This window comes from Giraffa tippelskirchi, chromosome X (genome assembly GCF_054371585.1).
Source record: "Giraffa tippelskirchi isolate mGirTip1 chromosome X, T2T-mGirTip1v1.2.pri, whole genome shotgun sequence".
Lineage (NCBI taxonomy): Eukaryota > Metazoa > Chordata > Mammalia > Artiodactyla > Giraffidae > Giraffa > Giraffa tippelskirchi.
The window spans coordinates 49,639,293-49,652,319 of NC_137289.1; the positions used below are offsets into that span (position 1 = coordinate 49,639,293).

The 13,027-nt window shown below is 37.1% G+C and overlaps 1 protein-coding gene across 2 annotated transcripts in view; it reads right to left on the bottom strand.

Moving 5' to 3' along the window:
- Positions 1-13,027, bottom strand: part of COL4A5 (collagen type IV alpha 5 chain) — a 237,641-nt gene that overhangs the window by 59,721 nt on the left and 164,893 nt on the right. For both annotated transcript variants that reach the window (XM_081565868.1, XM_081565869.1), the window contains exons 22-29: positions 12,475-12,567; positions 10,566-10,636; positions 10,083-10,274; positions 9,113-9,281; positions 7,049-7,141; positions 6,840-6,944; positions 5,273-5,370; positions 2,937-3,087 (exon numbers count right to left, since the gene is read on the bottom strand). In XM_081565868.1, coding sequence (XP_081421994.1) covers positions 2,937-3,087; positions 5,273-5,370; positions 6,840-6,944; positions 7,049-7,141; positions 9,113-9,281; positions 10,083-10,274; positions 10,566-10,636; positions 12,475-12,567 — 972 coding nt within the window. The remainder of the gene's footprint in view (positions 1-2,936; positions 3,088-5,272; positions 5,371-6,839; positions 6,945-7,048; positions 7,142-9,112; positions 9,282-10,082; positions 10,275-10,565; positions 10,637-12,474; positions 12,568-13,027) is intronic.

The following is a 13,027-nucleotide window of genomic DNA, read 5'->3' on the forward strand; positions in this document are numbered from 1 at the left end:
TTCTGGGAAAATAGCATTGAAACATGTATATTATCATAGGTGAAACAGAACACCATTCCAGGTTCGATGCATGAGACAAACGCTCAGGGCTGGGGCAATGGGATGACCCAGAGGGATGGGATGGGGAGGGAGGTGGGAGGGGGGTTCAGGATGGGGAACACATGTAAACCCATGGCTGATTCATGTCAATGTATGGCAAAAACCACTACAATATTGTAAAGTAATTAGCCCCCAACTAAAATAAATAAATTTATTAAAAAAAAAAAAAGATTCTACAAATAAGCCCTATCTTACCCATCCCCACTGATAACCACTAGTTTGTTTTCTATATCTGAGAGTCAGTTCCCTCTTTGTTATATTCACCAGTTTTTTTTTTTAAGATTCTACATATAAGCCCTATCATACAGTATTTGTCTTTTTCTGTCTGATTTATTTCACTAAGCATAATATCCTCCAAGTCCATTCATGTTGTTGGAAATGGTAAAACTTCATTTTGCCTTTTTTTTTTTTTTTTACTGTATGTGGACATGTGCTCAGTCATGACTCTTTGCAACCCCAAGGAATGTAGCCCACCAGGCTCCCCTGTCCATGGGATTTCCCAGGGCAGAATACTGAAGTGGGTTGCTGTTTCCTCCTCCAGGGTGTCTCTTGAGTCTCCTAAATTGGCAGACAGACTCTTAACCACTGCGTCATCTGGGAAGCCCTGTTGTGAACAGTACTGCAATGAATAGGTTTCCCAGATGGTGCTAGTGGTAAAGAACCTGCCTACCAATACAGGAGATGTTAAGAGACAATGTGTTCAATTCCTGGGTCAGTAAGATCCCCTGGAGGAGGGCATGGCAATCTACTCCAGTATTCTTGCCTGTATAATCCCATGGACAGAAAAGCCTGGAGGGCTATAGCCCATAGGGTCACACAGAGTTGGACATCTGAAGCGATTTAGCATGCACACACTGCAAGGAATATTAGGAGGCATGTGTCTTTTTGAATTATAGGTTTCTCTGGATATATGCCCAGGAGTGGGATTGTTGGATCAATATGGTAGTTCTATTTTTAGTTTTTTGAGAAACTTCCATACTGTTTTCCATATTGGCTATACCGATTTACATTCCTACCAATAGAGTACAAGAGTTCCCTGAGAAAGGTCTAGGAGTTTCTCATACAACAAATATACATTTCTCTTATGACCCAACATTTCTACTCTCAGGTATTTAATCAAGCATAATGAAAACATATACCCATTACAAATTTGTAAAATAATGTTTAAGAATTTCCCTCATAATAATAAAAAACTTGACACAGCCCAGGTATCCATCAACACTGAATGGATAAACAAACTTTGGTATACTTGTAGAACAAAATGCTCAATAAAAAAATAAAGAACTACTGATAAACACAACAACGTGGATGGATTTCAAAAACAATAGTCTGAGCGAAAGAAGGCTTACAAAGAAAGTACATGCTGTATAATTCCAAATGGATTTCCAAAATAGGCAGAATTAATTTATGATAAAAAATCATTACAGCATGGTTGCCATTGTGGATGCTAGGGTAAGAACTGAGGAAAGGGGCAAAAGGGAAATTTCTAGGATTATATGTTGATAGGGGTTTGGTGACACAGAATTACATATCTGCTAAAATTCAGAAAAGGTACCCTTAAGATTTGTACATTTCATTTATTGTGAATTTTGTATCAAAGAAAAAGAACCACCATAGAATTACAATGAATGACAATCATGCTGCAGTACTGAAGGAGAAGTTATTGCTGTTGTAGTTTGAGTTGCATTAAAAATAAATCAATGAAAGGAGAAAGGAATGGACAAATAATATGGGACAAATCTTACATGTTGATAGTAGCATATCAATGGTGGGTATAAAGTAGTCACTATCAAATTCTTTCTACTTTGCTGTATACATACAATTTAAAAAAAAATAAATGTTGGAAGAGAGAAAAAATACTAATTGTAGAATCTAGGTGGTAGATACATGGATTTTCCCTGTATAATTCTTGTTAATATAGTATGTGTATTTGAAATTTCTCACAATAAAATGTTTAGAAAACTATACTGAGATACCTACTTGTTTCCAATAGTTTGGCAAAAAATCCAAGAGGTTATCAACATACTCATTTAGCAAGGCTGTGGGAAACAAGCATACTCATACATTTTTGCTGGGAGTGTAAAGGGGTACAAATGGAGAGGAATCTGTCAATATATAGAAATGCATTCGTCCTTCCATTCAGAAAATCCATTTTATTGTTCTATTCTAACATTACACATATGAAATAACATGTATGCAAGATTATTCACTGCAGCATTAATAAGAAAAGATTGGTAAAATCCCAATCTAGCAACTAGCAACTGGTAGAACAAACCATGGTATACCCAAGCAATTCAATAGTAGGCAACTATTTTTTTTTAAATCATGATCTCTATACACTTATATGGAGGGATCTCTAGAATATAAAGTTAAATGAAATAAGTAAAATGCAAAGAGTCAAAAGGTAGTATTCTATCTTTCTAGAAAGGTAGGAAATATATATATGTATATATGTATGTATGTATGTGTGTGTGTATGTATATATATATATATATATATATATATATATATATATTCCTATTGACTTGTATTTGTATGAAGGAACACCAGAAGGATAAATAACTAAAAAATAGCTACACATGTAATGTGGAGGAACACAGTAGATGGAGATGGGATAAAGGGAAAACTTCTTATAAAAGTGTTACTTCAATACATACATATCACCTATACAATGAAATAAAACACAAAAATATCAATGGAGGATTTAAAAAAAGCCATGATTTAAAGAAAGCCATAGGCTTTCTAGTTAATTGGATTTATCACCCATAAACTTTCCCAACAGTTTCAATTTCTTCAAAAGTTAAAAGCAAATTGAGAAGTAGCAAATGCCTCCATACCTTTTGGCCCAGGTAGCCCATCCAAGCCAGCTTGTCCTGGAGGACCTTGAGGTCCCGGGAAACCACGATCTCCTTTTGGACCAAGTATTCCTTTGAAACCTGGGAGTCCTGGAGGCCCAGGTGGCCCAGGTAGTCCAAATCCTGGTTCTCCCTAGAGCATATACATGATAAAACACAACAAAATTCCCATGACTTTCTTGGTGTTTACTGTTTACTATAGAGAATTTAAAGCAGACAATACAAGGTAATATTCCCCTCTGCTATGATACAGGGAATAGGATAAATAAATGAAAAGTAATTGGTATGCAGTACAGAACATCTGGAAGGACAGGAAACAGGGCTTAATAAAATAAATTGAATTATTTGGTCTGGTTTCAGGACAAGAAAGAAATATCTGAGAGAGCATGAGACTAAAGAACCCAAGTGAGGAAATGTGATTACAGATTAGGTGATTATTTTAAATTTGACTAAGAATGATAATGGAATGTGGGTTTTGTATAAAATGTCCATTTACTTAGAGGTGAATACTGAAGTATTATATATATTTATGGGCTTCCCAGGTGGCTCAGTGGTAAAGAATCTGCTTGCCAGTGCAGGAGATACAGGAGACATGAGTTCGATTCCTGGGTTGGGAAGATCCCTTACAGGAGGAAATGGCAAACCACTCTAGTATTCTTGCCTGAAAAATCCCATGGACAGAGGGGCCTGGTGGGTTACAGTCCATGAGGTCACAAGAGTCAGACATGACTGAGTGGCTGAGCAAAACACATATATACTTATAGGTGAAATGACACAGTATTGAGATTTGGGTTAAAATCCCTCAGCAAGAAAAAAAAAGAGTAGATGAAGCAAATATGATAAAATCTTGATAATTTGGCACCTGAGTGATGGCTATATGAAAGTTCATTGTTATTATTCCTTGCAGTCTTGCATTCATTTGAAAAGGTTTATAATAAAATAAAAACAATCAATAGAGAAGTGATTTCTCATGAGAACTGTGGTCATGATCAATGTTTCTTTCCATGGGAAAAAAGGTAGTAATGATAAAAACACAGGAAATTTAAATTAATTAAGCACAGAGAAAATACAGGAACAGTTAGGATAATCATGTACCACAACAGTTTGCTGAAGACTGACTAAGGAAAATTTTAGATCAGATAAAATATAGTAAGAGGAGAGGAAACCAACTTAAACACAGTATTATTATTACTAAGTCAATAGCAGTGATTTGAATTATGTATCTGGGATGGAACAGAGGGAAAAAGTATGAGAAGTGCTTGACATGTTATGTGTGTGTGTGTGTGTGTGTGTGTTAGTCACTTAGTTATGTCCAACTCTTTGTGACCCCCAAGGACTGTAGCACGCCAGACTCCTCTGTCCATGGGATTTTTCCAGGCAAAAATACTGGAGTGGGTTGGCATTCCCTTCTCCAGGGGATCTTTCCGACCCAGGGATCAAACTCAGGTCTCCTGCATTGCAAGTGGTTTCTTTACTGCTTGAGCTACCAGCGAAGCCCACTTAATGTGATATTCAACACCATTTCAACCAACCACATACAGATACGCTGCTGCTGCTGCTAAGTCGCTTCAGTCGTGTCCGACTCGGTGTGATCCCAGAGACGGCAGCCCACAAGGCTCCCCTGTCTCTGGGATTCTCCAGGCAAGAGCACTGGAGTGGGTTGCCATTTCCTTCTCCAATGACTGAAAGTGAAAAGTGAAAGTGAAGTCGCTCAGTCACGTCCGACTCTTAGTGACCCCTTGGACTGCAGCCTACCAGGCTCCTCTGTCCATGGGATTTCCCAGGCATGGGCAGAGATTAAATGGAATAGTGATACTACAGAAAAGCACAGAGGAAGTTGATGATTATATTCTCTCATCTCATCAAATAACCAGTCATTCTAAAACAGGTTCAGAATCTTTCTAAAATTTTGCTTCAAATTTGACCTCTTGGACTATTAAAAAAGTGTTTGGAGTTAAATATTTTTAAATAAAAATACAATAAGTTAATTTCTATTTATATAGTGAAGACTTGGGATGATGTCTAATTCAAAACAGAGAAGGCTAAGGGAAGGAAGGGCTTCCCTGGTGGCTCAGACAATAATGAATCCACCTGCAATGCAGATATGGGTTCCATCCATGGGTTGGGAAGATCCCCTGGAAGAGGGCATGGCAACCCACTCCAGTACTCTTGCCTGGAGAATCCCATGGACAGAGGAGCCTGGCAGGCTACAGTCCATGGGGTTGCAAAGAATCGGACACAACCGAATAACTAAGCACAACACAAGGAAGGTAGGGGGAATAGAAAAAGAAGAAAAAAGGAAGTAAAATGTCTCAGACCTTTGGTCCTGGAAAGCCTGGTGGCCCAGAAGGACCTTCTAGACCAATTCTTCCAGGTGATCCAGGTGCTCCTGGAGGTCCTGGAATTCCAGGAAAACCTGTAAATTAGAAGTCATTTTCAATCCCCAAAGAGAAGACACTGTAAGAAAGATACCCAAACTCCTAAACCCACATTTCACCCTATTATATCATGCTTAGTGACTACAGTAAGATGTTAAAAGCACAATGACATTCTAGATGACTATTTCATACCAAGCCTTACAAATACCTGATATTCTCTCTCAATCACCTTGTGGTCCTATTATTTTCATACAGGGCTAATTAGCATTTGTGGCTAATGCTCTTCTAAAAGAAAGTAAAAGCTATTACCAACGAGATAGAAGAACTAAACTTAAGAAATGAATTTCACGCAAAAATGCAGAGAAACTTTTATTCTGCTTATATCTGGATATAGTATGATAAAAGCCCTACCACAGAATTCTGGAAATGTACTAAAAACAACAGCAGATGTTATACACATAGATACACATAAAATCAAATCTGACTCTTTTGAAGTCATTTAGTATAAATGAGTAAGGACATGTTTAAGCACTGTTCTCAGATTAATACACATGCTTGCTGTTCATGAGAAAAAGTTCTGTGAAGAATAAAGCAGAACTGAAGCAACAGCCCTAAAAGTTTCAGTGAATCATGAGAATATGACTTAAGGATAAAACATTACTTGGATAAATGTGTGCAATAAATCTGTTTTCTGTTTAATACAATCCATTCATTTAACAAATATCTACTGAGTGCTTACTATGTGCCAAAAACTCTTTTGAGTCCTGAAAATATAATGGTGAACACAAAAGACATTTATTACTGTGATTTTTAAAGTTTATATATCATTTTTGCATATCTAGGATTTAGATGTTTTCTTGTCTGGAAAGTTTTACCTAAAGACAACAAAACTATAGCATACCCATTCTGTGACTTTTCTTTTTTTTTTTCTCTACAAGATTTTATTTAGCGAAAGTGTCACGTGAGTGTATGCTCCTTGGTCCTTGTCACGTCACAACAAAGATTTGGAGTGACGGACATTAGAGCCCTCGGCGGGTCACGGCTCTTGGGTCTTGGACAGACCATGTTATAGCTCTTAGACAAATCAGTGTTACAGCTCTATTTTATTTAGATAATAGCAGGAAAATCCATCCTTGAAGCATGAGGGCCTGCCGACTTTTCATTTAATACTTTTTTATTACACAAAGGGTCTTCCCTAATGGCCCAGCAGATAAAAGAATCTGCCTGTAATGCAGGAGACATGCGTTTAATCCCTGTTTGGGAAGATCTCTCAGAGGAGGAAATGGCAACCCACTCCAGTATTCTTGCCTGAAAAATTCCATGGACACAGGAGCCTGGTGGGTTACAGATCAAACAGTAGTAAAGAGTCAGACATGACTGAGCACTGAGTGAACTACACATAGAAAAAGTTACAGCTAATATATTTTATCTATTGTGTGAACTATATCACAGAATAATATCACTTTAAGCAGTTAACCTACCTTGGCTGCTACCCAGTCTTACATACCTTTGGGACCAGGTGGTCCAGGAAGCCCGATTCCAGGGATACCTGGTTCTCCTTTGCTACCAGGTATTCCTGGCAAGCCTGGCTGGCCTGGGAGTCCAGGTTCACCTATGGAGAAACAGCAGGGTTTTTTTTTGTTTTTTTTTTTGGAAGTAGCCAAAGAAAGAAGCCAACAAATGTTGAGGACATGGTCAAATAAATTCCTCACATACCTGGAAGACCTACTTCACCATCTCTGCCTGGGTTACCAGGCAGGCCAGGCTTCCCTGGTTGGGTTATGGTCTGACCTGGATCACCTTTAGGGCCTACGAGGGAATTAATAGTGAATAGGAAGTGTTAACTTGACTGAAGACCTCCATTAAGTAAAACATAAAAAATATTTATAATCTTTTGAAAATGCAAACTAATAAAAATTCAAGAGAAAAACAATCTTATACATATTTTCAAGGATGATACTAAACAGAAGAATGAAATTTCAAAGACAAAAGTATATTACAGTTTTAAGAATTTTCATGAAGATAGCATCTATAAAAATATTAGGCATCTATAAAAATATTTTCTAAATGTAGCTCAAAAGAAAAAGATTTCGTTTTGGTTAACTACTGGTACTTTAAGGTTTTATGCATGCAAAGTTCAAGTACACATACTACTCATTAATTGAAATAAGACTTTGAAAAAGGTTGAGGATAAAGATGGATTTCTTAACCATGGTATAAAAAGCACTGATAAGTCAGAAAAGACTGATAAATTTGGCTACACTCAAATTGATTTCTGTTCATTAAAGACACCATAAAGAGAGTGAAAAGGGAAAGCTACAGTGAATGAAGATTTTGCAAAATAAATAGCTAAGAAAGAACTAATCCACAGAATACACACACACACAGTCCCCTCCAAATCAGTAAGAAAAACAATCCAAAAGAAAAAATGGTCAAAACACTTGAATAGACATGTCACAAATGGAAAATTCAAATGGTCAATAAACATATGAAAATGTTAATGTTTGAACTTTATGTTAATGGAATCATGGGGTAAGTATTCTTTATGTTAACTTTGTGTATGGATATTGCATATTCATTTTTATTCATTTATATATCAGAGAAATATAAAATAAAACTGCCATCACACTCAACAGACTGGCAAAGGTGTAAAAGTGGCAATATAAAATGTTTTTGAAGATACAGAGCAATAATAAATCTCTAATACTGCTGGTGGGAGTATGAATTGATACAACTGCTTTGGACATGGTTTGGAATTATCTAGTAAAACTGAAGATGTACTTATTCTATGCCTCAAAAATTCAAATCTTAAATATATACCCTAACCCAGTGACTGACAATTGTTTTCAGTAAAGGACTAGATAGCATATATTTTAGGCTTTGTGGGCCATATGGTCTCTGTAGCAACAACTCAACTCTGCAGCAGTAGTGCAAAAGCAAGCATAACAATAGTGAATGGGCGCGAATCGGTTCAAATAAAACTTTCATTTATGACAACATGTGGAGGGCCAGATTTGATTTATGAACTGTAGTTTGCTGGTCCTTGTCACAGAGCACAAGAATATATAAGAGAATGTACATAGAAGCATTATTCATAACAGGCCCAAACTATAAATAATCCAATTGTCCATTAACAATAAAATGCATAAATCAATGGTGACACACACACAGTGGGCTACTGTACAGCAATAAAAATGCTGTATCCATATACAAAGTTAACACACAGAATACTTACCCCATGATTCCATTAACATAAAGCTCAAAAAGAAGCATAAAGTACTTTATTTAGGAATACATATCTAGGTGATAAAACTGTTTATGGAAGAAAATTATGCAAAAGTGAAGGCAGTGTTTACCTCTGGAGAAATGGAAGAAGATTTTGATCAGGAAAAGACAGAGAGGGAAGCATAGAGGTTTCCAGAATACTGGCAATGTATGTTTCTTGGCATACGTGGTAGTTATGTGTGCGTTTCTATTATAATTATTTGTTAAACTTTGCATTATGTATGATGCTCTTAAAAACAACAACAGTAACAATAAATACAGTCAGAGAAACTTTAAAGAGAAGGCCTTCTTAAAACATACACACACACACATGCGCACACACACACACACACGTACATACACATTTATGTTTCCTTGCTAAGGAGCTCTGGAAAGCCCAAATATAAAGAGCCAGGGAAAAACACCTCTCATAAAAGGAACCCAAAATGGTCAAAAGATAATGCATTTCTGCTTTTAAGCACCAAACTAAAAACAAAACAACCATAGCAAACTCACCTGGTATTCCTGGTTGGCCTGGATTTCCTGCCACACCTTGTATGCCTTTTTCACCTACTGGACCTGGAGGGCCAAAACCAACAGGGCCCATAGGCCCCCTATTTCCTGGGAGACCTGGCAAACCTGGGTTCCCAGGGGGACCTCTTTCACCCTTAAAAGCCATTCCACCCTGAAAGGGAAAAGTTTAATACAGAAATACATAGATATAACAGCTATCTGTAGGTTGGTATTACTTAGTACAGCTAGAGAAATGATACAGCCATAATGGTTCTTCTTAAAAACTGAGTGTGTGTTACTATGGGATGGTATGTGTTATCACTCTATTTATACATTCTTTCATTCAAAAAATATTTTTTGAGTTCCTACTATGTGCCAGGAGCTGGTGATAAAACAAAGAATAAAAACAGACTAAAGTCTCTACATTCATGACGCTTACATTCTAGTGCAAGTCAAGAAGTTTACAGGCTAGTTAACATTTTATAAAGTATCACTTTCTACCTAAATATCCTGGGCTGTGTGTTGTGCACAAAATAAGACTCTACTCATTTATGTTCAATCTTTAGGCTCCATGGCACATTTAACACATCCATCTATTCAGACTAATCTCTAAGCTTACTGTATATAAACCAAATTAGACTTTTGTTGTCAGGTCTAAACAAAACCAGACAAGGCTATGTGGGATAAGAAAAGGGGAAACTTACACTGATCTACAGGCATCTTAACCTTCTGCCTACTTGGTCATAGCAAACAGTACTCAACATAATAGTGGGTTAAGCAGAAAGAATTAACAAAACCACTTAGAGAAAAGAATTATAAAGAAACTCTACATAGTCAATAACAATGTGCCATTAGTACGTAGAATCACATTCTTTTAAGCATTGATTAGATGTTCATCTCAGTACCAGGCCCATCCTAGAAAACATCACTAACAAATTGACACCACAAAATCAAGAATATCAAACCAACTCACAGGTTCTCCTTTGGGGCCAGGAAGTCCTGGCAATCCATCCTGTCCAGGGGTGCCAGGTAAACCAGGAAGCCCTGGAACTCCAGGAGAACCCGAATCTCCTTTGTCACCCTTCATTCCTGGAAATGTGAGGATGTCACCAGGTTCACCTTTAGGTCCAGGAAAGCCTGGAGCACCTGGAGCTCCTGGTATGCCCTGAGGGGTTAAAAAAGAAATAAAAGAGGAAAAAAAGAAGAGAGAGAAGAAGAAAATCAGTTTCTTTCTTTTTTTCTAATACTTTCTCCAGTTTATCCAATCAACCTGCCCAATAACATTTAGTGTACAAAGCTATGAGTCAAATGAGACATATGAGCCAGCAAGAGTAAAAGAATCAAATAAATCATAATATAAAAACTAAATTTCCTTTATATATATCCACAAGTGAAAATTCAAGGTGTAACTGGGTTTCTTCTACTTCTTTTGCTCTATAATATACTTAAAACTTACTGTTAATCCTTTGGGACCGGTTGCACCAGCATGTCCTTTTTCACCCTTCTGTCCAGGGAAACCAAGAGATCCTAATACACACACACACACACACACACACAGAGAGAGAGAGAGAGAGAGAGAGAGAGAGTCATATGAGCTTTGGGCTTGAAATCTTGATAAAGCTTATATAAACATCAGCAAGTCAGGAAGTCAAGTCTTAAGGTAAGAACATCATTCAACCTCATTTGACAAGTCACATTTTGATTTCTCTATTTTATGTTCTCAAGATATGGAGATCATCCTTTCTTTTAGGTAAATCTAACCTTTCATGGTATATACAACATTGTATCCTTAGGTATTTCCAATTCCAAAGTGTCTCAAAGCTTTCAGCTACCAAGTACTATGCATAGAGGTACCCGGCTTCTATAACCATTCCATTGTCAAAGGCACAACGAGATAAGGACAAAGTCTGCATATTTTTCTCTGTTCTTACTTAAACAATTTTCCTAGATTCCTACCGGTTCTTTATTTGGTTTATCACTCCCTAAAATTTATTTTATGAGAAAGGATTGGTGCTCAAAGACTAGAGGAAATATTACTAAAGCAGTGTTTTCAAAATGGGCCCCTGAAACAGATGCATTGGCACCACCTGGGTACTGGCTAGAAATGCTAATTCTTGGGCCCTCCATCTCAGGTCTACTGAATCAGAAATTCGGGGGGTGGGACCCAGCAATATGAGTTTTAACAAGCCCTTCAAATAATTCTGATGCACTCCCAAGTTTGAAAACCACTAGACCAGAAGTACAAGGCTAGATGATGAACTTCCAGGGGCAGCTATTAGACTTGCTGAAAATCTATTTCCAAGCACCAAATGAACTGGTTCATTAGGGAGATACACTAGACAGAAAGGTAAGAGATCTGGTGTCTATTCTAAGCCCTGACTGACTCAGACATAAAGTGTGATTTCAAGAGAATATTGGGATACTCCAAGAGGCAGCTAAGTGAAAGTGTTGTGGGTCTGATGGATATCAAATACAGTTCTGCTTGGATATGGGGAAGGAGGAGTTATATATAGAAAGAGGAAGACAAATATCATATGATACCGCTTATATGTGGAATCTAAGAAAAGGGTACAAATGAACTTATCTACAAAATAGAAGTAGAGTCACAGATGTAGAAAACAAACTTATGGCTACCTGGGAGTAAGTGAGGGATAAACTGGGAGACTGGGATTGATACATACACACCACTACACATAAAATAGATAATTAATAAGGACCTTCTGCATAGCACAGGGAACTCTACTCAATACTTTGTAATGGCTTATATGGGAAAAGAATCTAAAAAAGGGTGGATATATGTATATGTGTCTGATTTACTTTGTACTGCAGAAATTAACACATTATAAATCAACAGTACTCCAATGAAAATTATAAAAAAAGAGGAACAGTTTTTAATCTTTAACTTTTAAAAATTAAAATAAATAAAGAGGAATATTGGCAGTTGATTGCCAAAATCTAGTAAAAGCCCCATTTCTTAATGACAACATGTGATACATCCCAATGACTAGAATCTGCCATTGGAAATGATATTCAGGGGTCAGGCATTATGAACATTTTCCCCAGTTTTCTGGAATAAAAAAGTCTGACTCTGTTTAAGTTATTTTCTTCACCATATGGAAAATAAGGAAGATATTTTTCCTGGAATAATATTGTTGAAATGCTTTAATAGAAAATATGGGTAGCTTCAGGTACGGAAAGCAAGAGCACAATTTATTTCATAACAGATAGTGATATTTCATATTCAATTATTTATGAATATGAATGACTAGCTATAAAATGAGAAACTGGCATCATTCTAAAACTATAAGTTCACTAATATCTAGCCAGAAATATTTTAAAGGTTGCCCTGAGGCAGAATGTTTTACCTGGGGGACCTGGAAGACCTGGCAAACCAGGCTGACCTGGAGGCCCGGAAACACCAGTTCCAATACAGTTGAAGCAGGTGTCACCTTTGTCACCTAGAGAAAACCATAATAAAAAACAAATTTTACTTGAATGGTTACATGTATCTTCTTTAGACAGGTTCTAAAGAACTTAGCGGGGATTCCCAGGGGGATCAAGGGTAAAGAATATCCCAGCCAATGCAGGATAAGCTGGTTCGATCCCTGGTTTGGGAAGATCCCCTGGAAGAGGAAATGGCAACCCGCTCCAGTATTCTTGCCTGGAAAATCCCATGGACAGAGAAGCCTGGCGGGCTACAGTCCATGGGGTTGCAAAGAATTGGACATGCCTAAGTAACTGAGCACAAGGAAGTTAGCACTAAAGGACAATATTCCCACGCAACAGTGTAGTTAGAGAAGCTTATATTTAGAATCAATTCATTTGATATATATTTACTGAGCACCTACTATGTGCCAAGCACTATTCGAGGAGTCTACAATATATGATAAACAAAACAGACAAAATCCATACGTTCAT